At 34.3% G+C, this 27864-nt stretch overlaps 1 protein-coding gene across 6 annotated transcripts in view; it reads right to left on the bottom strand.

The window, feature by feature from the left end:
• Positions 1-694: 694 nt before the first annotated feature.
• The window catches only part of LOC145693431 (flap endonuclease GEN-like), an 81837-nt gene continuing 54667 nt past the window's right edge, over positions 695-27864 (bottom strand). For 5 of the 6 annotated variants that reach the window (XM_081769421.1, XM_081769420.1, XM_081769419.1 and 2 more), the window contains exons 7-9: positions 20241-20403; positions 11956-12280; positions 695-2383 (exon numbers count right to left, since the gene is read on the bottom strand). In XM_081769421.1, the coding sequence (XP_081625547.1) occupies positions 2121-2383; positions 11956-12280; positions 20241-20403 (751 nt within the window). In that variant the 3' untranslated portion in view covers positions 695-2120. The remainder of the gene's footprint in view (positions 2384-11955; positions 12281-20240; positions 20404-27864) is intronic. The other variant, XM_081769424.1, reaches the window with a different exon arrangement.

Below are 27864 nucleotides of genomic sequence, written 5' to 3'. Positions count from 1 at the left end.
CGAGAATCAGCGTGTAATTTTGGAATCAGAGGTTGAACTGTGCCGAAAAGTTATCGAAAGAATGATTTTACCTGCAGAATCGTGGAGAACATTTTACTGATATCATGTTTCATACATAATCAGAGTTAGCACACACTGCAAAAATATGTAAATTACTTAATTTCATCAATAAATTTGTCCCTGATTCTTCATTTTTCTGTTTTTTCTTTTTAACACAGACTACTGAAACAGCAGAACAGTTGATAATTCATAATTTTGCTAAAGAGCATGGAAACTTTTAATTTTCCATTAATTAACAAAGGATAGTATATACAAAATTTCACAGCGAAGTTCATAATTCTGCAAGAAGATTCTGAGAGTGGAAGATTGTATATGTAAACAGAACTAGTTTGGCGAAGTATCGTTGGAAGAACTTCTGTGTTTCAAAACTTACAAATGTTTTCTACCGTTATTAGTGACATACTTTGTAAATATTATTTATACGATTTAAATATTTATAGGTCTTTTTTTTTTAAAAAAAAAAAAGAAGGCAAGGTCAAAACCAATGATTTGTGAGGGTCTACAAACTAGACATATTTATGGCTTTTCCTTCACAGTCCTAATTTGGTGGTTCAATAATGTCCCATACCTAGATTAAATAATCAAGAATAAGTATAGCGGCGGGAGAAGGGTTCCTAAAGACACCACTTAGTAATATGTAGTAAAGGAAAAGAAAAAAAACACTTGTGCTGAAAATGGTTATATTTGTAATCGTTTTCATTGCTTCGTCCTTAAAGACATTTACAATTGTGAACTCTGAACGGTTATGTATTACTATTTGTTTTATACCTTCAGAAATATGAAAATTTAACTGAATCGTTGAAAGTATATTTTTTCATAATATTACATAGCAATTATGTAAACACAAAAGGATCTTTCTTAAAATAAACTCAAATAATAATTTGAATATTACCCACAATTTCTATGAACAATGATTTACATAAACAAAGTATCTTATATACAAAAGTATATTTTGATTTCCAAATTGATATTGCTCTTAATAATATAACAGATATAAATATTTAATTTTACTCCCATGATATTGAACACGATACTATCTATTATATTGAAACAAATTTAGTAGTGTTCAGAACTGGAAAAGCGTAAAACATAAACGAGGCCGACTTTCCTTGTTTTTGACAAAAATTAAATAAGAATAATTCAGTATTTCAAACAATAACATCAAAGTTATATAAATAAAACTATAATATTTCTTGGCAAAACTTTTTAAATATAGGCCAGGGTTCTTTAATATCAATATGATTTAAAAGAAAAAAAAATATGAATATATTCTTGTGAAAATTCTGGGGAAAGATTATTCAAGGGCATGTAAATTAACATATCAAAGTTGATATTCTTATACTGCGTGGTAGCAATTAACAAAAAATGAAACCGTATCACAGATGAGTAAACCATTAACTTATTTTCTTTCTGTTCTTTTCAATTTTTTCCTGTCCACCTTATTGAGAATGAATCGGATTATGTACTCACATGGCAAAACGTTTCCTCCTACCCATAATTAATTAATATTCTTAATTTACATCCTTGAAAATGCAACATCTTTGAAAATAATTTACAATGTATAATGGGAATTCCGAAGTGCTTCATAGCTTTCTATACATAGTTAACTCAACGAAGTTATTTCCTGATGTAAAAGAACAGGAATGTTTTGACAAAAGATAAAGAGAACAAAACGAAGAAGAACGAGAACATGAATTTAATAAATCATATGTTTAGGTAAGATAACTTTTTAACAAAAATATTATTATTATTTTTAACTAAGACACCACCGTATTGCATTAAAGAAGAAAAATGTATGCATTAACCATAATTACAGGTTATTAATGGATCTTCATTCTGCTACACGCTACTCTACTTCTTCTTACTCTTTCCAAAAACATTTCTTTGCCCTCCATATCATAAGGCAAATCTATTCACTTCCATATTGTATGGTACTCGTTTCCAATCTTCATAATTTCTGAATGAAGTCTTACCTGCATCATTTTCATTTTCTTCTTCCATGGTCCTTCGACCTTGAAAGGAGGATAAGTTGAAATGAGGCGAAGCCACTCGAAACAAATTTATTCTACTGCCTTAGAACTTACAATACCATTAATAATAGCAGAAAGTTCAGATTCGTCACAACTATCATCTTCAAAAGTAGTATCAAGGCCTAACTCATCAAACAGCCTACTTAAATCATCTATACTTCCTGCTGAAACTGGAGAAATTTTCTTAACTAAAAACTGGCATATATGATTCCCATGGCTCACCTGTGTTTGGCTTTCAGTTGAACAACTGCAGGTCTCACAAGTCTTTTTCAGTTTCCCCTTTTCCCTTTTTCCTGAAGGAAAAAAAAAAAAAAAAAAAAAAAGATAATTTGTATTGATTTCAATTTTGATGCAAACTGGTTATTACGAAATGCACATTTATGTTGTTATACAGAAAAATTGATTTCTTAAATTAATTCAGAAATTCTAGTTAGAAAACAGTTCACATTTATCTTTTCATGTTGTACTCCATGATATTGGTTGAGAGTAGGATGAATTTCTCTATACTTCCAAGTTTATATCAAATTAACGATCCTACTGTATATTTCTCGAGCATTGATTTTTTAATGTTTGTAGTAATATTGCAAACCACAACGCATTTCTATATGATACTTCCTTTAAACCTACGGTACCTTCTATACGAAATGCAGAACCCAAGAGTAATGAAGGGAGTACTGCGATGATATTAGAAGAAAGAAAAGCAAGTTGCTGCAGAAAATCCGAAGATTGCATAGACTAGTTAATACTCGCAATTTACAACATTTGTGCCAATGATTCAAGAAATAGGCACATGCCTTGAGACAAGGTCTACACAGGATGTTCACTTGTATTGACTAATAAAGCTAACGCATAAAAGAATATCCTAAGAAATCTATGTAATATTTGGTACAAAGATAAGATCTTCCAGGTCAACAGAATTCGAAATCTTCTGTAGTTTTGCTTTATGAATCCACAATTCACGAAAACTCATCTGTTCTCGCGTCAACACGCTTAATGTGGATGAACATTCATGGAAAGCTCTCTACATATGAAGTTTTGGCAATAAAATATCACCAGATATGAAAAGTTGATTCACTTTCGAGGCGGTAATACGAAGAAAATCAATGGCTGCAATTACACAATGACCTGTACTAATCATTTGAAAGTAACAGGAATGTTTTGACAAAAGATAAAGAGAACAAAACGAAGAAGAACGAGAACATGAATTTAATAAATCATATGTTTAGGTAAGATAACTTTTTAACAAAAATATTATTATTATTTTTAACTAAGACACCACCGTACTGTCAAAACTAAGACAGTAGAGTTCATATAGGAAAACCGCAAATGACCACCGTACCGGAATATCCTCTGAGTCTGTTACCAATGAAAACCTGTGAATTCAGCACATGAAATGTGTATGTATTTTGTGCAACAGGTGGTCTTGGCTTGCTACGAAGGGTGTTTTTTTTTTTTTTTCAATTAAACAATTCTCTATTAACAAATCTAGAAAAGTTAAGTACAAAATCTCTGAGCTGCTGCGATTAGAAACGGTTATTCTCCATAAACTATGACCTTATGTCCTTCGTCCAGTTGGCCTGTTCGCGTACTGCACAAATTACACAAAACAATCCTGTTGTATTTCGTGTTGAGAGATGCAGTAAGAGAATGCCTGAACTCTCACTCAGCAAAATACTTGATAATTTTATTTTTGACGCACACTATCTGCTCTTTGGGCTAAAGGAGATGATGAGAAATGAAAGAAGAATATACAACAGGAGAAAGGAGAATGGATTTCCAGAGCGAATTTCGAACCTACGAAAGACAGATACTGCTATCGTCAGCCTTGTCTTAACACCACTCAACCATGACAGTCAGTAAAATCAGAAGAATAGTACCGTACCGAATGCAGAATAGTACCGTACTTCTATCTACAGAAGTTGGTTGCCAGGTGGTGAGAAACCACAAATAAAAATTAATTCAACTTTGCAGACACAAATAAATCTATCACCATGTATTCTCTCATGTATGATCTCCATTGTTTCTTAGTCTTGTCTCATTACCTTCCCAGTAATTAAAATTTAGGCTTGGAATGGAATGAAAACAAATCACAAGAAAAAGTCTTAAAAATATTAATTTAAAATCCACAGTATTAAATCTACTGCTACTTAAACAACTATGTTTGCTTATTACTCATATTTTTGTTTGACACTTCATGACTCTTCCTATACAATAAAAGAGAAAATGAAATACAACTGACAATAGCGAAATAAATGGTGAAACAATAAATTTAGGGGGGGGGGGAGAGCATGGACAATAAATAATTACCATTGGACTTTCCACCCTAATTTTCACGATTAATGTTCTGCCGGGTCCACTATAGTGTGAACCACAGAAGAAATCAGACTAAAAGAATTCCCTTTAGACATGGATCAAATCCATTTTTAAAATCCATCCACACTTGGGTTTCACTTAGGTATACGATTAAATCGGATGTGTATTTGTGTATCACCATCGAAGCTAGAGAGATGAGACATATTGCTTGGAGTGAAATTGGAACAATTATTTTTCTTTCACCTAAGGCTTAGCACCATTAGCTGGGATCGAGTCCAGAACCACACGCATAAAAAACACGTATCAGTCACTTGATCATTAAAGGACACTAAGGAAAATTGGCTGATCTCTTTTCTTTTCACAATTATTTTGAACAAAACGAAGCGTTGATATTCGTTATTTTTTTGGGGGGGAGGGGGGTATTCATTTTTTATTCATATTGAATTTACGGACGACTTCAGAAAGCGAATTAAAGCTAGAACATATTCTAACTTCAATGAATATTTATTTTCTGCTTTCTGCTTCGTTATTAGAATTGTTTTGTGAACTTGTGCATCCGCTTTTCCATGAGCGTTCCTTTCTTCTTTAGTTAACATGCGTATGAAATATCGAAATATGTGGACTTCCCTCGGGGTTAAGCACTTAGTGTACGCACTTTTGGCGTGGGAAACCCAAGTTCGAATCTCGGTGGAAGCTAATGTGGTTCGAATCTCATGTTAAGCTATAGGCCCACGTCTTACATAGCTTCGCTGCTGAAAGGGACGTTAAACTCAAAATCAAATCAAATCAAATACAGTGTGGATTTGGTCAGTTGGAGCTGTTTTCGTGTATTATTCCCCTTTTGCTTGGTTGTGACGTCATACTGAGAATGCGCAAGAGACCAAAATCAATGCTCGTAACCATGCTACCAATGCTATTTTAGTATTCGAGAAGATATTTTGGGGTGAAATTATACACTAAATACTCCTCTGATTATGTACCTTTATTTATTTCTTTTTATTGTGATATGATAACTAATTACGATACAATAAAATAATGTAATAATCTTGGTAAGTGTAGATGTAATCACAATTAAGCCTAAATCTAATATAAATAAAATAAAGAGTTTGTGTGTGTGTTTATGTGTCTGTCTGTGTGCAGCCTGGGGACCAGAAGAGTGGACCAAGAGTTACCAAATTTGGGCCACGGGTATCTTGGTCCAGGCCCCAGAGCAAAACAAAGAGTTTGTTTTTCAAATTTCGAACCAGGGGGTCTCGGGGGGGGGGGGGGGCGTTTACCGGGACATGTAAAAGTAGTAGAAAATGACCGATATTAGTAACAAATTCATAGTTTTCGAGGTCACTGAGATCAATGGTAAAACTCCGATCGCATTAACTTCCAAATTCAGTCCTTCGATTGCGGGCCGAGGATCACCGGGGGTGGAGGATACCGAGAAACGTAAAAATAATCCAAAATGACCAATATTACCCTAGTCTCAAATCCATAGTTTTCGCGGTTGAGGAGATCAATGGTGACACTTCCATTAGCGATGACTCTCAAATTCAACTAACATTGTATGCCGGCCGGAGGTCACGGGGGAGGGGCATACCGAGACGTAAAAATAATCCAAAATAGCCGGTATTAGTGCTAAATCCATTGTTTTCGCAGTCGCTGTGATCAATGGTGACACTTCCATTAGCGATGACTTCCAAACGGAGCAATCACTGAATGTGGGTCGGGAGTCAACTGCGAGGGCGGGGTACCGAGACAGGTAAAAATCGAAAATTACCGATATTTGTGTGAAATCCATAGTTTTGTCTAGCGTCGTGTTTTTTTTTTTTTGTGTGTTTTTTTGTTTTTGTTTTTGTTTTTGTTTAGTAAGAGATGGTTTTATTGTGGTTAAAAACAGGTTACTTAATGGTTGTATTAAGTATAAATCGTGTTTACTATGAAAGTCATCCCAACAAAATACATCCCTTTTTAGAAATGTTTTTTTTTTTTTTCATTGTTCAGTTTGTTTACATAGATATTTTATCTGACCTATGCGAACAACGGGCGTAACAGCTAGTAAAATATATGTTAACGAATATTGGTAGATTTTGATTCTTGCTCGAGTTTCTGACATGTACATCAGTAAGAACAGGTCACAGTCACATGTTACTGGTTACTGGGAATTATTGAGTTGAAATTTGTGAGTATGTTTCTTTGAAGCAAACAGCCTCAGAACACCAGTGTACGGCTATTGTTCTCGAAACTGAAGCAGCCAAAGCCACAACTTTGCCTCGTCCAGGAAAGTTTTGTAGACTGTATTCTGGGACGTATCAGGTGTGCTACTGATCGATTATTCAGAACAGCGAAAAAACCGTGAAGGCTGGAAGATATTGCAAGATACTTCTGGAGCAGCGAGATGTCATCAGACGAACACGTCCTGATTTCCTATGCTGTGGTATAATTGTTCTGGAGGATAATGCGAGACCCAATTCAGCACCCAATATATATATATAATCAAATCATATCAAATAAATAAATTTCAAACGTTGCACGTATTCAGCGCTTATGCTGGGAACAACTAGAGCACCTCCCTAACGTTGTGACAAGTGCTTTAACAGAAAAGTGATCACATCGAGAACTAGTGTTGAGTGCCCTTTACCATCAGATGTGTTGATCTTCCTCCTATGTCTTACACATAAGCCATACTAAGCTTTGTAAGCTTTTTTTCCGATCATACCTCATACTAGTAATGCAGTGATTGTAGACCTGAACGACTTTTTCTTCTTTTCTAATTTGACATTTACAGCGCCTTACCGTTTACCAACAGTCACCCCCAGCGATACCAGTAATTCTTGACCTTAAAAGTAAACACATTCTCTGCTTCTCGGACCCCAGAAGTAGACTTCTTGATATTATAATATTATAATAATAATAATGTAAGTTACCCTGAAACATGAACTTAACGTCAATCATAATCAACATATCTCTTGGGAAGCTTGAAAGATCGTATAAAGAATTTTCACGAAAATCTAGTATTTTTAATGAAACAATATTATTGAAGCGCTTTCATAAAATGGAATAAATGCAATGTCTTCCCATGAGTAATTTCAAACTCAAACTATTGCAGAAAAGCTTTCAATCCCAAATAATTTTAAACAAAACAGATTACTGTCCATAAAATTCTGACCTTTTCGCAATTTTTTTGCGAACACGATTTCTAAATCCAGGGCAGGTTTAAATGCACTCTTATTATTGATCCTTTTCAACTGCATTTTAAGTAGTGGAGATGATGGCGAAATTAGACAAAAATACACCATAGTACATCAAAATTGATCTTTCTTTTACCAAACATATTGTGAAACATATTTTTATGGGTGTGAGGAGCAAGTTTGTCCCTCGTTTTTGATTAATTTAAATCCCAAGCAGTAAAAATTGTGGAAAAGACAAAAAACATATACCATTTAGTACAATCTAACAATTTTTACGATCCTTACAGTGAACTTAAATTTAAATTCGAAGGAGAGGAACTTCCCTCTCTCATACTTGACAAACACAAACAATGGTGGTGATTGTGAAGCCATAAAAATAGTATACAACATATTGCACAAAAATCTAATATATATATATATATATATATATATATATATGTGTGTGTGTGTGTGTGTGTAATTTTAAAAAAAATTACTATAGAACTTACCTTTAACATGGGGGAGGGGGATGCAGTAATTCAATCATAATTAGGGTTACTATTAAAGCAATGGTGCTAATTCTAGCAAGGGAAGGTCACGAAGTGTCTCCGCTGAGATCCGAACGAGACAATTGTGTTCGCATTTAATATGTTCCAACTAGACGAATCCCAAAGTTGTACGTGCCACCGGGCGGGATATCGTGAGTTACAACATATTTTGTAATGTAAAAGCTACAAAAATTACCAGGCAGAATCGTTTGAACAGGGTCATTTGTTCGAAAACAGTTGGGTAAATGGATAGGTTGGCGAACACATATCTATCATTTTCAAAGGCACACTTTTGGGGACACATTTCAAAGTTTGTCCCAGGTCCCCCGCATGGTCCCATCTGGGGTCCAACTGAAAAGATTCAAATGGCAAGGCGGGTTAAGTAGAACATCGTTTGAAAGCTGTTGTGAAATGAAAGAAGATGGAGCAAGTCTCGACTCTCTACGCTAATCCTGTGCAAAGCGGTGGCTTATCAAAGTGTAAACACAAACTTAATTGAAAAGTCTATGGCCGCCTTGAATCCAAGATGGCCGCTTAAAATCTATGTCATTTATAACAGTACAAATCTAAACCTGTATTATGTATTTAGACACAATAGGCAGACTAAAGAACAATTGAATTTCGATTTACTTCAACTATTAGTTCATTCCGTAACACACACATGATTTTTTTTTATATATATATAAAATGACACATATCAAGTTTGTCAGAAACGAAATTAACAAGAATATAGTGTTTTCTACGAGTAGATACACATTATGTGAGATATCTACACCTGTCAAGCTGCTGCATACACTTGGTTTATTAGAAGTAAATAGACGTCTTTGAAGAAACTATACTATAGGTTTTCTTATTTTTTATAAAACTTTGTTTTTCTAACATGTGTTGATTTACAAAAAAAAAAAAAGTTCCTAATGCACGTTCGTCACGGTTCTCTCGATATAATTTACGAGAGAGTCGAATAACCGTTTACGAATATAACGAATATCCGATGAACACAACACTTTGACTTCCTATTCATACTGCTAAACAAAAGCTAAATACCTTCGGGATTTTCTAATTTTATCATACATAGTTGATACATAAAGCACTTGCTGCACCAGTCAGGTTGGGGGCTCTAGTGTAACGTATTTGTCATGGTTAGTGATGGGTAAATTCCCGGGAAGATTCCCAAAATAGGAATTTATCCGGGAATTTATGTACAATCAGAAAGAAAATTGCATTCTATTACTATATTATGATTTCAAAGTTGAATTAATTTTTATATCACAGCATATTATTACTGTTGTCCACAGAGGATTCTTTAAAATCTATATATTCTGAACGGTACTATGTTACTTTATTAACACTTTATTATATTTAGAGAGTACGCATAAATGTATATTTATTTATAATATGTTCTATCAATTAAATATGTGTGAAAAATTATATAGTAATAGTTTAAATTTATATGTAAGTGGATTTGCTCAACTTGACTCTATTACTGATATTATAAACACATTAAATTTATAAATTTTATAAACCAATTAGATTGGGTAAATGCTAGACGATACATGTCTCACCAATTTATCAACATTTGCGCATACATGTGTATGTTCACAAAATTTGCAAGATACTTATTTATCTTTATATTTTAGCACGCAACATTGCCATACACGACCTTTCATTCTACCTACGTCTGGAAATTCGATACGTTAATTCACATGTAAAAGAAGTCCGAGTACCTCTTCAGAAATTCGAGTCAGACCGACGTCTATTACTACTGGTGGTTCTGGGTTTATTAATAGTACTTCATCTCTATTTCTACATAATTCTAAATTACTTTACAAAATGATTCTTTCCATCATTTGTAAATTAGTACTTTGCTAATTTTGGCTGTTCTTTAGCATTGGGGGCCAGCTTTTGCACCTACTTTTTTGCGATATTCTATTCCGATGCGGTTGTTTTATGGTTTCATACGTTCAATTACGTTACCAACAATAAATTCAGATAGCATTGCAGAGCGAGAGTTAGCGAATGAAGGCGGGTTAGAGCCCCGCATGGCACGTTGTTTCCTATCTTCGTTACCAACAATTCACTTTCTTTTTTTACATAAATCACTTCCACTTATCTTTTCGTTTTGTATAAATCCCCTACTGCCTTAAAAAAAAAAAAATGTTCGATACTTTCTTGACTATTTGAACATCACTATCAACTCATTTCTTCCGTAAATCATCCTACTTTTTGCTAGTTTTGGCCTCCAATACTAAACAATTACTCTACTTTTTAGTGCAAATGGAAATGGAACTTAAAAAATCATATTATTAGTTATATAAAGTACTGTCAAATAATTTTAAACTTTTTAACCTCCAAAATCTTTAAAACCTAGAAGTAAATCATAATATATTAAAAGAAAGTAATTAGTCATATGGTTCTTACAATTTGGAAAATAAAGTAAAGAAATGGAAATAAATTCCTTCCCGGGAATTTATAGGCCAGGGAATATTCCCATTTTTTAAATTCCTTCCCACCGGGAATATTCCCACTGCACATCACTAGTCAATGGTTACATTTATATGCCATTCGTTGGTTTGATCACAATATTTCAAGCAACACCAAATATACAAAAAACATTCATTTACAAGATTGAAGAGCACTTCTAAACTACGTGTAAATCATTGCAGTACATCGAGCTGCGCAAACTTGGTTGGTTTGACACAATACTCCAAGAAATAGCGTATTTATATACAAACTCATTTTTCAGGCTGGCAGCCATATTGGATTACAGATGATACATCTTTGATATTTTGTGGATATCTACTATTGACCATAAAAGCAAATACCACATTTTGCTTCTCCAATTCCAGTAGTTTGAACTGGACATGAATTCGATACATGTCCGGCATTCGATACATGTCCGTGCGGCATTTTGAACTCAAGATGTCGCGTTTTTGAACATTTCGTATCTTTTCGTTACCTACTAATCAAAATTAATGCCAAATTTGGTTTTCCTAGCTTCAGCAGTTTGGTATGCCTATCCTTTCGACATAGGTTTTAAACGACCATCTTCGATTCAAGGTGGCCATAGAATTCTCAATTGAGCTTTTGTTTACATTTCAACTCGCCGCCATTTTGCATAGGGTTGTCGTAGAGTCGAGACTTGCTTCATCCTCTTTCATTTACATCGGCTTTCGAACGATGTGCTACTCAGCCCCCTCCTCCCACCTTGCTATTTGAAACTTCTCAGATAGACTCCAGCTGGGACCCTGGAACAAGACGTTTTAACTTAAATCGTTGTACTTTGAAAATAATGCCACACGTCCTTTCCCGTTTTCACATTTGTGCCACCGTTTCCGATTTATAGGGGTGGCCAATGACTTTTCAATTAAGTTTTTGCTTACATTTTGACCCGCTGCCATTTTGCACAGGGCGTCAAGACTTGCTTAATTTTCTTTCATTTCATAATAGCTTTCAATGTGCCACTTTACCAAGCTTTCATTTTAAACTTTTGAATTGGACCCCAGCTGAGACCCTGGGACACTTTTCTACCCCATAGTGTGCATTTGAAAATAATGGATACGTGTTTGCCTAGTTTTTCATTTTCTCAACCGTTTCCGAACAAGTGACTCGGTTCAAACTATTCTGCCTGGTAATTGTTTGCAGCTTTTAGAAAATTTGTTGTAACGCACGATATCCCGCCCGGTGGCACCTATAACTTCGGGATTCGTGTAGTTATAACATATCAAATGCAAACAAAATTGTCTCGTTCGGATCTCAACGGAGCCACTTCGTGATCCTCAGTTGTAAGAGAACAAGAATGCCACTATTATAGTATATCTACAAATACATTATTTACTATTAACTTACTACTTTGCTTTGTTTCCTTCTTGCGCTTGCTTTGGAATTCGTTAACAACTTCTGGGTATACTTTCTCGAACAAACACTGGGGTTCAACACTCACAAATTTCTTTATTGCTACTGGAAAGTTTTCTGGTATACTCCATTCAACTTCATAACTTGCCACACCTTTCACTATTCTCGTTTTTATAATTAGCTGAGGTTCAAGTGATAGTATTCTAGATGAATTGTTAGTTCTAGAATCTTTCGTCACAATCTGCCATCTAGTGAGAAGGGGTAAAAACTTTTCCAAGCTGTTTTCTTCTGTCCAACTCAAATACTTTTCAGAGTATTTCTTAAATAAAAAGAAAAGAAATACAGAAAAAGATAAATAAATATATATTGCTTGAACAATATACTGAAGAGGAATTTAATTTCTGACGAAACTTCATAGCAACGTTAACATGGTGGACACAAAAATTACGAGAAAGAATTCCCTGACGTTTCGTAGTTTTCCAGAACATTTTCTTAAAATTTTCTCTGATATATAATTAGCCATACAAACTTTCCCATTCTGAAGGAAAAATAGGACCAATAAAACATACAATGATGGTACACAAGTAATATATTTTTCCCTAATCAACTAGGAAAATGAATGATATAAAAGCAAATAAAATGTAGTTTATTATAAAATTACAAAACATTTACATAATAAAAATTCCTGCAAAAAAATAAACATCTTCACTGAATTTTTTTACATGATGAAAGTTTCGTCACATATGAAATTAAAAGTTATAATGAATAACTCATTTCTATAATCCTGAATTTTTATAATTGCAAGCTTTCGACTCTCCCCTGGAGTCTTGGTCAGGGAGCTTAAAAATAGCAAGAAAAAGAATAGAAACATCAAGGAATAAAAAGGACCGGACTTGCCAATAGAAAAGCTGTGTTGTGTAAAAAAAAAAAAAAAAAAAAAAAAAAAAAAAAAAAAAAAAAAAAAAGTTGTCCAGTGTGTCAACGAAATTTCAGCCAAATGTCTTAGCATGGGCACGATATTGCAAAAGGTATCTTCAGATTTCTCGTCGAAACGCGGAAAGCAGCAGCTGTGAACACAGACGTGTATATTCTAAATTGCCTGCCAAAGCTACGCGTGTTTGTTAACGAACATAATCACTACAATAAAATCATATTTTGACCGGATCTTTCACCTTTCATTATGACAGAAAACTTGAATTTGTTAGTGGCTAACAATATACTGGTTGTGCTAAAGCATGTCAATCCAAACAATGTGTCGCAAGATCATCCAGTTGAGAGGAGACGGGCATATTATCGTGATTCAGTGTATCACAAAGTTAGGAAGCAACGTTAGCCGAAAAGTTATGACAGACGCTCTACTGTGAAGAAAGAAAGAAAGAAATAAAAAAAGCTTTCTCCAAAGCATAATGACCGGTATTCGTAAGAAGCTGCAGCAAATTGAGACAAAAGTTCATTTTCCAATGTAATTCTGTGCCATTTGCGCACTAAAGTATGTGCATAATGTAAGAACTAAGGCATGGCCCCTATCCTTACTCACAATAATGGAACGCTCTTTGTGCTACTATTTCTGATACTCACCTTATTATATACATCACATAAAGTTGAGTGACTTTTGGTTAAGTATTAGTCTTTAATATCCCTAAACCGCATTGTTTCAATACCTTAAATATTCGAAATCTACTTATTGATAGATTTCATAGCATTTTCTAAGTTCCACCTAACATGTTATTGAATTACGTTGAATAAATAAATAAATAAATACAGTGATAAGACTTTCTTGTGAATGTTCCATAACCTGGGCAAATAATTCACGAATTACTTATTCTAATTATTTCTTCTTATGTGCGTAATTAGTAAATGTGAGACCTTATTTATGATCAAAGTAATCTATAAGATCTATATATAAAGCTAATAAGATAGTTAGCTAATAATAATAATAATAAATACATCTTACGTAAACACATTCGAATTGCATTTTATCCGTGAAAGATTGGCTTTTGCACGTTGTTTCATTTCAGATATCCTGAACGCTATCCTGAAATCGTTTAATATGTTCGTGGATTCTATAACAAATAAATAACCATATTTTACAGCAGAATCAAAGCAACTTCACTTCAGTTTGTTGGTTCTGGAACTAGATCTCCGAACACGTCTTAACATAAAGGTAAAAGACCGCTTAATTTAGAACGATTTGTTTCTTTATTTATTGAGGTTCAGTGTTCCTCTTTAGCACCGAGCTACGAGACATGGACCTACAGTTTAAGGTAGAATCCCAACCAACGTAATGCGTTTGAATTTTAATGCTTCCCCACCAGAAATAGAACCTTTGACTACGTGGACGAAGGGGTGCACCAGCCACTAGATCAGCGAGCAGATCAGTTTAGCATAGTATATCCACGAGATAGCGTTAAAATCTTCACTGAAAACTTTCCCAATTCTCGAGGAAAATCTAGAATTGACATATTCGAGGAACTAGAAAGATTTTCCACATTGCATTTTCTTCATCTGTTCAAGGTTTACCAGTTAACACTCTAATCCTATGGATCATTACTTTAACTCTCGCAAGGCCAAGTGGGGTACCTAAGATCCTCCAGATTATTTTTTGAAATCACTTTGTGTCTTATTTTCTTAGAGCATTGTTTCTTTAGCTATGTGAATATTTTCGAAGTATGTGTATGTTCATGTGAAGGTCATTCCCAATAAGCTCTTGGTTTATTTGTTATAAGCGTTGGGAGACCTAAGGTCCCCCAACCACCACTATATACCTTCACGCCATCTAAAATGTTGTATTCACTTTTGGTTATAATGGGGGACCCAAGGTACCCCATGAATATTAATGATCCTTATGGAGACTTAAAAAAGCAAGCGGAACAAGCTCTTCTGATAGATACCACAAATGTCGGAGAAACTTTTTCATCACACACTTTGAAATTTCCTCATTCACACCTTCATATTCCTTTAAATTTTTTCAAAAGTTGCAAGTTATTTCTGGGGGCAGTGCAAGCAGATGGTGCTTGAAGCCAGCTGTTAACGTAAACATTCACAACAAATGAGCAAATATTACGAATTCCTGTTTCTTCTTATTTGGAAAGTTTTAACTGCTTTCTATATAAGTATATCTTTAGCGAGTAAACTGCCTTTGCTATCCAAATGGATCGATGCACTCTCCCTGGAGCTCTAAAAGTTCTTTTTTATCTTCTTGTGGTTGAAACTTTTTTTTAAGCCAACTCAATGATATTGGATGCACTGTTCATAACATTTTTATAAATTAAACTATCAGATGTGGCGGGTTTGAAATTACTGTGGCCAATCAAGTTCCACAAACCCTTAATTCACTTAAACAGAAAGACGCCAGGCCTCGAAACTCCAATTGACTTATTAACAACTTCCCCAAGCATAATTTCGAGGATATGATGTCGGAATGCCAAATAAAGCATTTTTTTTTTCATCTTTTGCCCTAGGACACATGCTCCACTACGTAACCCAGTATTTGCAGATGATGTATCAAACACATATATTTCACTTGGTCTGTAACTCTCCAGGATTACAATGTTTCATGAACAGCACAAGCTATTGTTTCCCTGTTCCTGATTGAAATTTTGGAACAGGTAGTAACTGCTCAGTGCCGTTTCCTGAAACAATAATTGCTAATCTATCAACCGTATCTTCTAAGAGTTTTCTGTCCCAGCGAACAATCAAACGCACACTAGCTGAAAATTCACTCTTTACATCTTGAGCTCTCTTTTCTCTGCTTTTGACTGTAAGACGGCGAATAGAAGATTTGTTCACATTATACTCGGAAGGGTCGTATCCCACACTGTTTAATGTACTAGTGAAAACAACAACTGCTTTTCTGTCACTTAACTTTGCTCATCAAGGCTTAAAGCTACGTTACGGTGTAAAACATTTTTTCTACCTCTTTTCTTTTGGAGGTGGATCACAAGATGAAAACACTTCTTTATGTATCGAACTACTTTCACTTTCAGTTGAACTGTTTTGTTCACATGCATCTGGAGGAATTGATGTTCGTTCAAACAGTAATCTTTTATTTTCTTCTTCACAATCTTTAATTTTCTCCAAACGTGCTTTTTTCCCCTCTTGAATTTGCTTCTTTCTTTACAAATTTCATATCAACATTTCCCATTTTACAGGGTCGTCGCCATTTTGTCTCTGAGCGATCAGAAAACCTTTCTTCTATTTTCATCATATTGAGAGTATTAGCGTGGGCAATATCAAAAAGATCTTTCAGAGTCGTCTTCCAATCATCATCATCAACTTCCTGAACGCTTGGCTTTGTTTTCTTTGTTCTTTTTAAGCTTTTGCCACTCTTTGAACAGATTTTCAATTTTATCAACCACATCCTTTTCTTTCTTTCTAAAAAAAAAAAAAAAAAAAAAAAAAAAAAAAAAAAAAAAAAAATTGAAGGAATATTAGCTTTTTTCCAAATCTGAATCACATCACTAGCAGCTCCCTTATATATAAGTTTAATTCCTTTTAGTAATGAAAGAAAACACTAAGAACTTCCTTTTTAGACGGTAACTTTGTAACATTATTGATGTGGAGATTTGACCAACAAGCCAAATATTTGTAGATGTTCTCGTTGCAATAGTCTTCTTACTACTACTTCCATTCTTAAATATCTCAAAGTCCAAACACCAAACAGCATGAAGTAATGCCAAACTCACTTACTTAACAAGAGAGTCAATGCACTTTTGTCCTCAAGCATACAACTCTCTTGGGCTGATAACTTATCTTTTGATAAACTTCCGTGCACTAAACTAGGCTAAAGTAATAAGATAAAGCAGACTTTAACAAGTTACTGTAAACTAGAATAATATGTTTCTGCAAACAATTTAATATATTGTCTGTAGGAATAACGTAGAAGAGAACATTATTCTTAAAAAACACACACATAACTGCACAAACACTCTTAATCAAAGTACAATAGCTAATAGGAAACTGAGCTCTGAAGTCGGGCCTCAGGGTTCCCATTCTCTTTCCAAAAAAAAAAAAAAAAAAAAAAAAAAAATCCAGGACGTTACAAGGACAAATCACCAATTTTCCAGGACTTCGACACAGGAAGGTATAACGTAATGTGTTCTTTTTTTCTTTCCTTCAATTCCCATTTTAGCCACCGATCGACCAACATACAGCACATGTATTTTCATTCTTTCTACATGACCTTTTAATTGTACACTGAACAAATTTACGAACAACAAAAATCTACTTTTGTACATGGCATCTTCATTGCGTGACAGTGACACAGATATAATTAAGGGAAAAAAGTATTACAAGTTTTATATTACAAAGTATATTACAAGTTTTTCAACTGAGTATGGAGTCGTGTGATTTCCTCATTATAGACATAATATTATATGAAATTTTACTGAAGAAATAAAATAAAATGAAATGAAATCTTAGGTCCCACGGATATGCCGGTTAGGCTAAAGGAGAGAGTGATGATAAGAGATGAGTGAAATGGTGGAATGAAGAAAATGAGAGGATACGGGAGAACCCCGAGGAAACCCACGAGCACGGTGTTTGTCCACCACGAAGTTCACATAGCGTGAGCTGGGATCGAACCAGGGACCCCAAGCACCGGATGTGAACGCTGTACTACTGAGCCATCGCACCCCCTAAAATTTTACTGAAGAGTGTGTACTGTTGTGAGCATACACTGATTAAGGAGGATTGATACTGGTACAAACCACAGTTTCTGGAGGATAATGCTAGTGAAGAAAGCATCCAAAAATGGGTTGACAGACTAGCGGATAAAAGAAGATAGTAGTTCCTCCCGACAACTACTCTGTTGAGAGAAAGAAAGCCCACCAACCATTCACACATGCAGAATCATGACAAATTCTTTTTCAGCACAAAATCAAAATAGCAAACAAAAACAGCAATCAATTAAAATCTTCATTATAATTATAAAAAACCTGACATTCAGTATTTCTGTAAATTTCAAGGACAGAAACGCATTTTCAAAAAGATTTCCAGGATGTTTCCAGGACAAAATCAATTCAAGGACATTTCCAGGATGAGTGGGAACCCTGCCAGCCTGTATAGTACTGCGAAGCGGGGCAAGTCTGGGCATGAAACACTTCTGTCTCAACATGAACGCTGGTGTGACTATCCAATCATTCCCAACGTTAATAATAACTTCTTTGTAGAGTGGTGAGTTTATTGTTATTAACCTTTGTTGACAATACTGAAAATTTGCCATTGTTTAAAACAAGAACGCCAACGTTAAACTTTTGAAGGAAAATTTTCCTTGTGTCACAAGGAGCACAATACTGCGTATACATTTTCATTCGTCTGTGCCTTACTACCTCAGTGTTCTTGTATGGCTTTAATTTAAGCAGAATTACAGAGCAAAAGTATACTGAAACAGAATTAAAGGTTACGTTCGAATTATTGCAAGCTGTAAAGTATTACAAAACTAACGTGTCTACATGCATTTTGCACCCGTGCGTACTTACGTTTTTGCGTCCTGGACTTATGTAAATAACAAAATATTCGTTAATAACGTTAGTAAGTGCTATTTTGATGTTTACGTCATTACTTTGCACCCCACCCCCGTATGCATGCGACCTGTATGGTCCATGGGTGACTGCTGATTGGTTAAGATGAAAGTAGAGGGCAATGTACTGTCCTATTTTAGTAATTTTATTGATAATCAATGTCATTTTCGTGTTTACCAGTATGATTAATTTTAACAAAAATTTCATTATTTTAAAAAAAAAGAAAAAAAACTCGATTATGCTGAAATTTTAAAACATGGCAGTGATCCTTAAAACATTTTTTTAAAAATCTGAAAATTTTATGGAAGTCTTTTCCTAAATAGTAGATCAAAATAAGAGGGTGCGCCAGGTAAATTTTAAAAGTTAGTTTTTAAGGACCACTCATATATATATATATGTAGGGTGCGTCAAAAAATGTATACATACTTTGAACAGTCATAAAAATCGTATTTCCAAGGTTGAATTTCTGGGAGAAAGTAATGTTACCTTTCTTCAATAGGTGGCAGCAGAAATGTTGCTCTAGCTACTCAACCCAGTTAGTGGCAAGGAAGTAACTGCAAGATGGCGGACGTACGTTTGAACTTTGAAAGCGCAGAAGCAGGTAATTAAGTGGTACTGAAAGTTTGAGAATGTTGCTGCGATTCAAAAATGAAGGATAAGGGGAAAAAACAAGGATTGTCCATGTATGTGCTTTTTCGGGTGCTTTGTCCTATCTGTTGGTGACTCTTGGTACTATTTGACTATATATGCCATGCATACGTAGATGTAAAAATGTCCATGTAAAAAGGGGCAAAAGATGTAACTAATCCTATTCTTCTTGCGCGGTTTTCAATATTAAATCACAGTTTTCTCGACAATGCAGTTTTGTGACATTCCTTCTTTTTTCCGCTTACCCTTCAAATGAGGTGTACAAACGTAAACCACGTGACTTAGACACACTTTGGAAAGAGATTCAAGTGGTTGCGCAGAAATCCCACTGGACACGTTGGTACGATGTACGGAATCAGTGGTGAATCGTACTCAGAAAGGTATTGATGCTGAAGGCCGCCATTTTGAACAGTAATCACATTTGCGTGAGAAAGTGCATTTGTGCTTTAAATTGGACTTTAAGCTTTCTATTTCCAGCAATTGAACCTTGTAGAACGGAAATTAAATTTTCTATGACGGTTCAAAGTGTGTATACACATCTAGATATAGATGTATGTATATAAGGTAGGTAGGTACATATATACCCGAGAACACAACAGACTTGTAATGTCTTGTTAGAAAAATAAAAACATTCAGATAGAACGAAGAAAGTATTGCGTTCCGCACTAAACGTTTTCCTCTCCAATGCAAGTTTTAACTCCTCTTCCTCCGTCCCTCCAACACCACATTTACAAAAGTGTCTAGAAACATTTAAAACCATGTTAGAAATGTACATAAACATTGTTTCAAACAATCTCAAAACTAAATTAATGTGCTTGTTTTAAACAACGCTACCTTGATAGACGGGCTAGAAAACATTGTTTTCAACAAATTTGTTTAAAGGTACTTAAGTATGTTACATATTCACACACATATATAAAGTTAGGCGTAAATATCTCTTCTCTTTCAAAAAGAGCCAATAAAATTACATAATTCTACCACTCTTTTACATCTGTTTATGAACATAAGCTTCCTTCAAAGACTTTTCTGGATACAGATGCATCACTTTTCCCTTGTTAAATAGGGTTTAGAAACAAGTTTTACAATAAATTGAACTAATGAGGTACTTACAAGAAACGAGGCTAAATTTGGCTGTTTCCAAGAAAAATCCAATCCTTTAACTTCCTCTTCATGACTGAAATATTCGTTCTGAATATCTTTCGGCGAAAATTCTGCATCTTCAAGGGCCTTTTTTCTCATATTCAGCTCAGTAACAATATTTTTTACTTCCTCACTATTTGGCAAACGAACAAAATATATTACAAATATATAAACTGACAACTACAAAAAAGATAATAATAATAATAATAATAATAATAATTTATTTTGTTTTACAAGGATAATTTTCTTGATGTAACAACATTCTTTTGATGGTATTACTAGTAATTGACTTCATTTTCGACTTATGAGGATTACTTGTCGGATTTTTATTTCTGTTTTGGAGAGTAAACTATTAAAGGTAGTATTTCCCTAATATTCACAATAGTCACACTTCTACGATTTGTGATTGACACGACCGACGCTATCAGGAGACTGTATTTCGGTAATTTCCTTTTCCTGCATGGATAAATTCAAAACATACTTTATTAAAGTTCACATTCTGTTGTTCTAAAATTTTTCAGAAAATTTAACAGAATACAAAATGAAATTTTATAGGTATAAGAAATCAGTGGGGTTATCAAGTTCATTCTTCCTGTATGGAAGCATATATAAGAGAGAAAAAAACAGAATTAAGGAATATGTAAGAGATATAAAAAGAGCTCCTTCGTAGCTAAGGGGTTAGCGCACGTGTCTTTGGCGTAGAAGATCCGGGTTCGATTCCCGGCAGGAGCTCATGTGGTCCGGATTCCAAGTTTATCAGTAGGTTCAGGTCTCATATAGCCTCGCTTGTCAAAGGAATTTTAAACTAATGTCAACTCAAGAGATGTAAAAAGAACAATCAAATTTCTGAGCTACTAATACATTTAAAATATAGTAACTTATATAACATTAACGAAACAATATACAGTGTGCTTCAAATGAAACTAAATTTACAACTTTGTAAATTTATATAAATTTATTGAGATTACTTACAAAGCTAATTTTGGTTCATTCTCTAGTACAATATACCAATGTTTGACTCACCTAGTGTATAGTACATAATAATATCACCACAAGCGGTAGCAACAGTTAAAAAAGATGGTTGTCTTCAATGGTCCCGCTCGTTGTGTGTTCTGGTGAATGTAGTCTGCGACAACGCGACGTTGTACAACGGAATTTTCGTAATGAGTATGGCAAAGATCCTGTAGACCTATCATTTCCAAATCGCATAAATGTTTGTTTAAATTGGGTGTTCATTTAGGCATAATAAATCCTCAGAACGTGTATGATGATGTAGAACAAGGAGATAAAACTCTGTTATCAGTTCTATAAGATCAACTCGTAGTGCTTCTAGTGAGATAAAAAAAAAAATGTTAAAACAAAGTTTTGCTAGCGAACGACACCAAACCAGCACGATAAGTAGTCTGTGGAAGTGACTATGAATTTACAAAGTTGTGAAGTCCTTTATGAAGAACATATAAGGTATCCCAAAGTAATGGCGAAAACAGAAACCGCGGATTCTTAGCACCAAACAAGAAAAAATATTTATATGACATATAGTTCGGAAATGGACAGGGGCGGAATTAGACAGCTTCGAATGTGAAGGGAAAGAAACTGCACACCTGCCAGCGGAATAATGATAGAAGCTGGCAAGGGGGTTCAGAAAGGCATAAAAATCATATCGGCTTGACATGTTAAATACATGTTACATAACAACGCCAGAGATTCTCCATGGGGAAAATTTCACGTTATTTAAGGATTCACCGAATGTCTGTATCATGGCAGAGGTAACGAAATGGTACAGTAAAGATGGAAACCATACAGAAAAAGTTGTTATCCATGGTAAGATTGCACGCACATGTACAGCGGGGGACACTTCTAAATGGTACAGCCATATGGAGATTTACGGCTAAGGTGTACCATTTAGAAGTGTCCCCCGCTGTACAATGGGAGTAAAAGCAAATATTACTTTGCATGGTTGCATAATCTCAGGGATAATGGAAAGTGGTATGCCAGATAAAACTTGCAGATAGAGGGTAGAAATAAGAACAAGTGTAACTAGTTGTGCCATGTAATGAAATAACAAGCAGAATCCACAATGACGCACTGTATTTGTAATGTAGTATCTGACAGAGATACTAGGTCATACGTGCTAACAATAAACGTACCTACAGAAGATGTTCAAATTGCTGTCCTCCCACACTTATTCATCATGTTAATTGTGACTTTCGAATGTATTCCATCACTCCGGTGAGTTGCGTAACTGTTCACACACATCTTCAATGCGATTTTATAAATCGGCAGTTCCTTTTCCTAAGTGTGAGGTTCTTTTTTCCCCACATTCGAAGCTGTGTAGCTCCGCCCCTGTCCACTTGCGGACTATATGTCATATAAACTTTTTTTTCTTGTTTTGATGCCAAAAATTTGTGGTTTCATTTTTCGGCATTACTTTTGGGACACCTAGCATATATATAGTGAAACCTGTCTATGTTGGCCACCATCGGTTCCATCGAAAAGTGGCCAACTTAGACAGGTGGCCAACTTACAGAAAATAAGTATGATTTGTGTATTTTTAGAATAGGATTTCTAGTATTACTTGATTGTAAAATTTTAATAAGCAGTGGCACGACAGCTACTTATAAATAATAAATATAGAGTAATCATAAAAATATACAGTACTAGAAAATATTACTAGAGTATATTTATTATATGTGCATACCTTTTACTTCCTGAAAACTAGTATGGTACATTGGATTATTCGGATTGAAAACACAATAACACAAACAACCATGAAATTGAAGCGTATGTAGGGGAGACCGGGTATGGTTGTAACACGTTTTGGTTGTAACAAAGCAAGTAATTTCTACGCTAATCACTAGATGTGGTTCATGTTCCAGTCAAAACACAAGCCCTTCATGCACGTTCAGTCACTGTTTTTGTGTGAGGTAACGCGTGTTTGTTTTGAAGTAGTCGCGGTTTTGGTATTTTCTGGGCAGGTAAGTAAATTCTCTATATCCGTGAAAATATGTATTACCAAATGTGTGCGAAACATTTAGATAATTTGAGTAAAATATTAAAAAGGATACTAATGAGTATGTCTTTACGTACGGAAACCAAACACAGAATCAACACAATTTTGCAAGTACTCTGGCAAAGATGGCTACCGTAGTATGAGGTTGGTTGTAACAAAAAAAAATGGGTCTGGTTGTAACGCTGTTACAACCAGCCCCCACACAGTAAAACAATGCATATGTAATTAAGTTTGTATTATTTACTTGAAAATTGTTTACCTAAATAGTGATTCTGTTACATAAACATTGTTTTCCCTCTCTTTCTCTCTCTTTCGTTCTTTGAAAGTATTTCAATTCTCTTATAAAAATTATGTAGCTACTTAACGACACACAACAACCTAATGTTTGCTAGTTATCCGCTGCTATAAACGATACTGGTTTTACCTTTCTATTGAAGCAGATGTAATTTTAATCTGTAATAGTGAAATATATGCTTCATATTGTCATCTGACGAAGACAGTGATAACGCTATTTGCCTAGTTTGTTGTGAATTACTTTCCAAAAGGGCGCCAAGAGATAAGTGGATTCAATGTAATTTTTGTCATGGAGGGGCTCATGTTGTCTGCACCACGGTGGCGGTGAATACAAATGTCACAACTGTGATTCAAATGATTCAATGTAGGTAAAAGTAAAAGTAGACTAGGTAACTGAAAGTGTAAAGTTGAGTGTCGAAGTGCATAGGGTACTAGAGTAGATGTAGATGTCGAAATGTAGATGTGCATAGGGTCTAGTACTATGTTTTATATTATGGTTACTATAACAAACGATCTGTTGACATTTTTAAGTTAAAAGAAATATGTCAAGGCTAATTAGGGTTACATTTCTTTAGGTAAACCTGGTATGTAAAAGGCAAAGTAAACCTAAATATATTATACAATTCTGTTCATTCATCAAACTATTAGTTATTTTATTGTATGTATAATGTAAACTGTAAACCTAGCTATCCATTTGCTGCTAAGATATATTTCCAATGTGAAGAGAGAGTTGTATATATACATGTAAAAAAGCACAGTACTTTCATTAGTCATACAGTTCTCTAACGTATTCTATGTCACTCTCTGAACCTGTAACAGAGCAACATATTAAATATCGATCTTATAATCTAATTTTGTGTTAATATTGTAATATATGTAATAGTAATTGTATTCACTTACCAAAGATACAGCGCGTTACAACGAACCCCAATCACTGTTACAACCAACCTCAACGTCGGGGTTGGTTGTAACGTTTGGATAGGCTTTGTTTTTCCACTATATCTCAGCAAATACTTTACATTATCTGATATTTGCTAGGTATTTTGAGAGAAGGATGTCCAAACTTTCGATCACGTGCAAAATTTCGTATTTTTCTTCAATTGGAGTCTAGTTATGGATGAAAATGTAAAAAGTGTTACAACCATACCCGGTCTCCCCCGCAGTTTATTGAAACTGATATTATAGCACACTGAGTTATTCAGATTGAAAACAAGAAAAGCTAAGTTATAAATTGAGAAATTCATATGCAATTTATATGACTTCTTTTCAGTTGTTACTGAATGGTGGTTCGTTCTAAATGTATTTGTTTTATTCTTTTTGGCAGATATGCACATTCTAATATTGTAGTTAACTACCTCTTGTTAATGAGCTAAAAGTGTTTCCCTCGGAGCAAAAGATGTTTTGAGAAAATCTTGAAGGAATTGATATCTCAAACACTACGCTATCTTTTGACAAGCCGACAGGTGCCAATAGTTGACAATTGAGATGGTTAGTTTTAACCTTGAGAATTTTCCGGACTTACTAAAGCTCCCCACTGATGAGAGGAGTTGATATAGCTAATGGTTTTACTAAAACAGACAGGGTAAACAAATACGTACAACCATTTCCTGAATTCCTGTATGTGCTTTTTCTTATTCACACCTTCTTTCACCACCCCTTTATGAGGGCAGTGTTCTGGCCATTGACCTCCAAGAACAAATCGTGCGAATCTATGCTTCTTTTTGTCCAGTCACAAATACAGAACATCTGCTTCTCATATGGGAATAAGAAAAAGTTAAGAAAAATAACAAAACATACTTCCAAGATACGCAGGTAAATTTATCATTATCATCATAGGATAAACATTGCTTCAGTCTGGCCAACTTCCAAGATAGACAGGTGATCAACTTATAGAGTAGTAAGTAACGAATGTCTTATGGGAAAATGCAGGTTCAAGACGAATTAGGCCAAGATAAGCAGGTGGCCAAGTTGACAGGTTTCACTGTATATAATATAGGATGCAGGTATGTTAGTTGTAGAGTAAGATTTTACTCATGTCAAATACCTTGGATTTCATTTTGCTACATACTAACTGGATTAGGGTTGAGCTATAATTCTTGATGTGATTTCAGAATGTGAGAGGTGTGCCATATAACATGCAACTAAAAATGATTAATTATTACTAAATTCTGTTGAAGTATGCGAACTAAAAATGACCACATTCATATTTATAATCAAAGTATAATCATATATATATATATATATATATATATATATATATATATATATATATATATATATATATGAGATTAGTCCTCAAATATATCCTATTTATATTATAATAATGTAATACTAGTATGCACTAACGTTATTTTTAGTATTAGTATTATTTTTTCATAATAATGTGTATTTAAATTGTCAACATGTCTGAGAGTGAAAACCTCAATTTACAAACATTGCTTCAGGCAATTAAAGAATTGTCAGTGAATGTAGATCAAAAATTTGAAAAATCAAACGCAGATTTGACAGAAAAATTTGAAAGATCTAATGCGGAATTACACGATAGGTTAGAAAGAATTACAGAAGAAAATAAAGTCGGTTTCATTTCTGTTAATAAGAAAGTTACGGAAGAGATAGAGAATTTACGTTCCGACTTTGAGGAAAAGTTGCAAACTGAAGTAGGTAAGGTAGAACGTTCATGCGAAGAAAGTTTCAAAAAATCTTGTTCAAAATTGAATAAAAATTTAAATGCCACTAATACAATTTCAAAAGTAACTAAAAGTTCTGTTGTGTTACCTGTAAATGATGTAGCTGTTAGAAGCGCTTGTATAAGTAAGCAAAAGAGTAGCCAGTACATATCAGTTGTTCATGAAAATGTTAATTGCTTAGCCATTACGCCAAATATAACTAATATGTCCTGCGTTCATAAGCAAATAAACGTTGTAAAAGTTAGGTGCTTGTTGCACAATGGGTTGAAATGCATTAACAAGTCCTGTATGTGCAGATTGACAAAAAAGTACAGTAATATAATTGTGTATTGTAATGAAAGTAAAGGCCAAAGTGAGCCGACATGCACTAGTAGGGTACTATTTTCGTTGGAAGAAGAATACTTCCCAAGCACGTCATCGGTCAATGAGTTAAACTGTATCCCCGTTAGCAATACTTGCATGTGCTTCGTGAACGTAGCAATAGTTCAGGTTAGCAATAGGCAATGTAATGGTATCAGCTGTGAGCTTACTGTAAAACAAGTACAGATTCACAGGTAAACCGTATAACGTTTTGCACCTTTGTTTGCATGAAAGTCATAAATTCAGAAAAAAGTAAAACTAGTTCAAAACCAGATAGGTCTGGCGAAAGTAATGGTAATCAAGTTACATGGCAGAAACAAACAAAAATTTGTCAACAAAGTTACAGTCAACTAAAAAGTACTTTTAATATAGTTGTTAAAAAATACGTCCATTTGCGAGCTTGTAATAAGAAAAGTCACCGAAATAAGCAAAAATTATACAAGTTGAAGTTAAACGTAAAAACGATGTACCGGACAATGTATTCATTTTGTAAGATTCTAAAAGCTATCCGTAAAATGTCATCAAAAAATACAAATCACAACAAACGCAATGTAAATGTAAGTACTTGTAAGCAAAACATTGTTTCAGCATGCTCGAAAAAAACTTCAGTAAGAGTTTCTCAACAGAAAAGTAGTAATTCGAAATTAAAAAGAAGAGGTGTCATTTACACATCAAACGTAAATAATAAAAGTCGTCATACAAAAAATCGTAAAATCTTCAATCGCCAAGTGGGTAAACCACAATGTAGGTTAACCAAACCAACCAGTGCTAAATGGTCAGTTAATCACAGTGCAATTAAAAAAGTCAAAACATACAAAACAAGGGAAAAACCAATTTTACCTAAAATGTACAAACAGTGCGCGATGTAATCTTCGAAAGAAAATTCTATGTTGTAAAAGTTCACAAAAAAGGAAACAAAGTGGTGAAGATTGTGGCATAAATCAAAAAATAGTGATACAATTTTCCAAGGCAAAATTCATTGTCAGTGTATCAAAAGTGAATAATTTTAAATCAAAATTCAAAAAGTTAAATAATTTTGTGCGCAATATTCCAATCAGTGATATCAGAAAACCAAGAATAGGCGGTCAAAGATTGTTTTTCAAAGAAAATGCAATGTGCAAAAATCATTTCAACACTTGTAGTGTTTCACTTGCCGGGTTTTGGTTAATGAAACCATTTAAAGTTGTTTTTGTGCTGAAAAAATTAAAAGTAGGGTAAAGTGCTGGATAAAAATCTAATTCTG

This window comes from Thermobia domestica, chromosome 8 (genome assembly GCF_964235325.1).
Source record: "Thermobia domestica chromosome 8, izTheDome1.hap1.1, whole genome shotgun sequence".
In the NCBI taxonomy this organism is placed as follows: domain Eukaryota; kingdom Metazoa; phylum Arthropoda; class Insecta; order Zygentoma; family Lepismatidae; genus Thermobia; species Thermobia domestica.
Note: the sequence above shows the minus strand (reverse complement) of the source record. Positions and strands in the feature narration are given on the sequence as shown.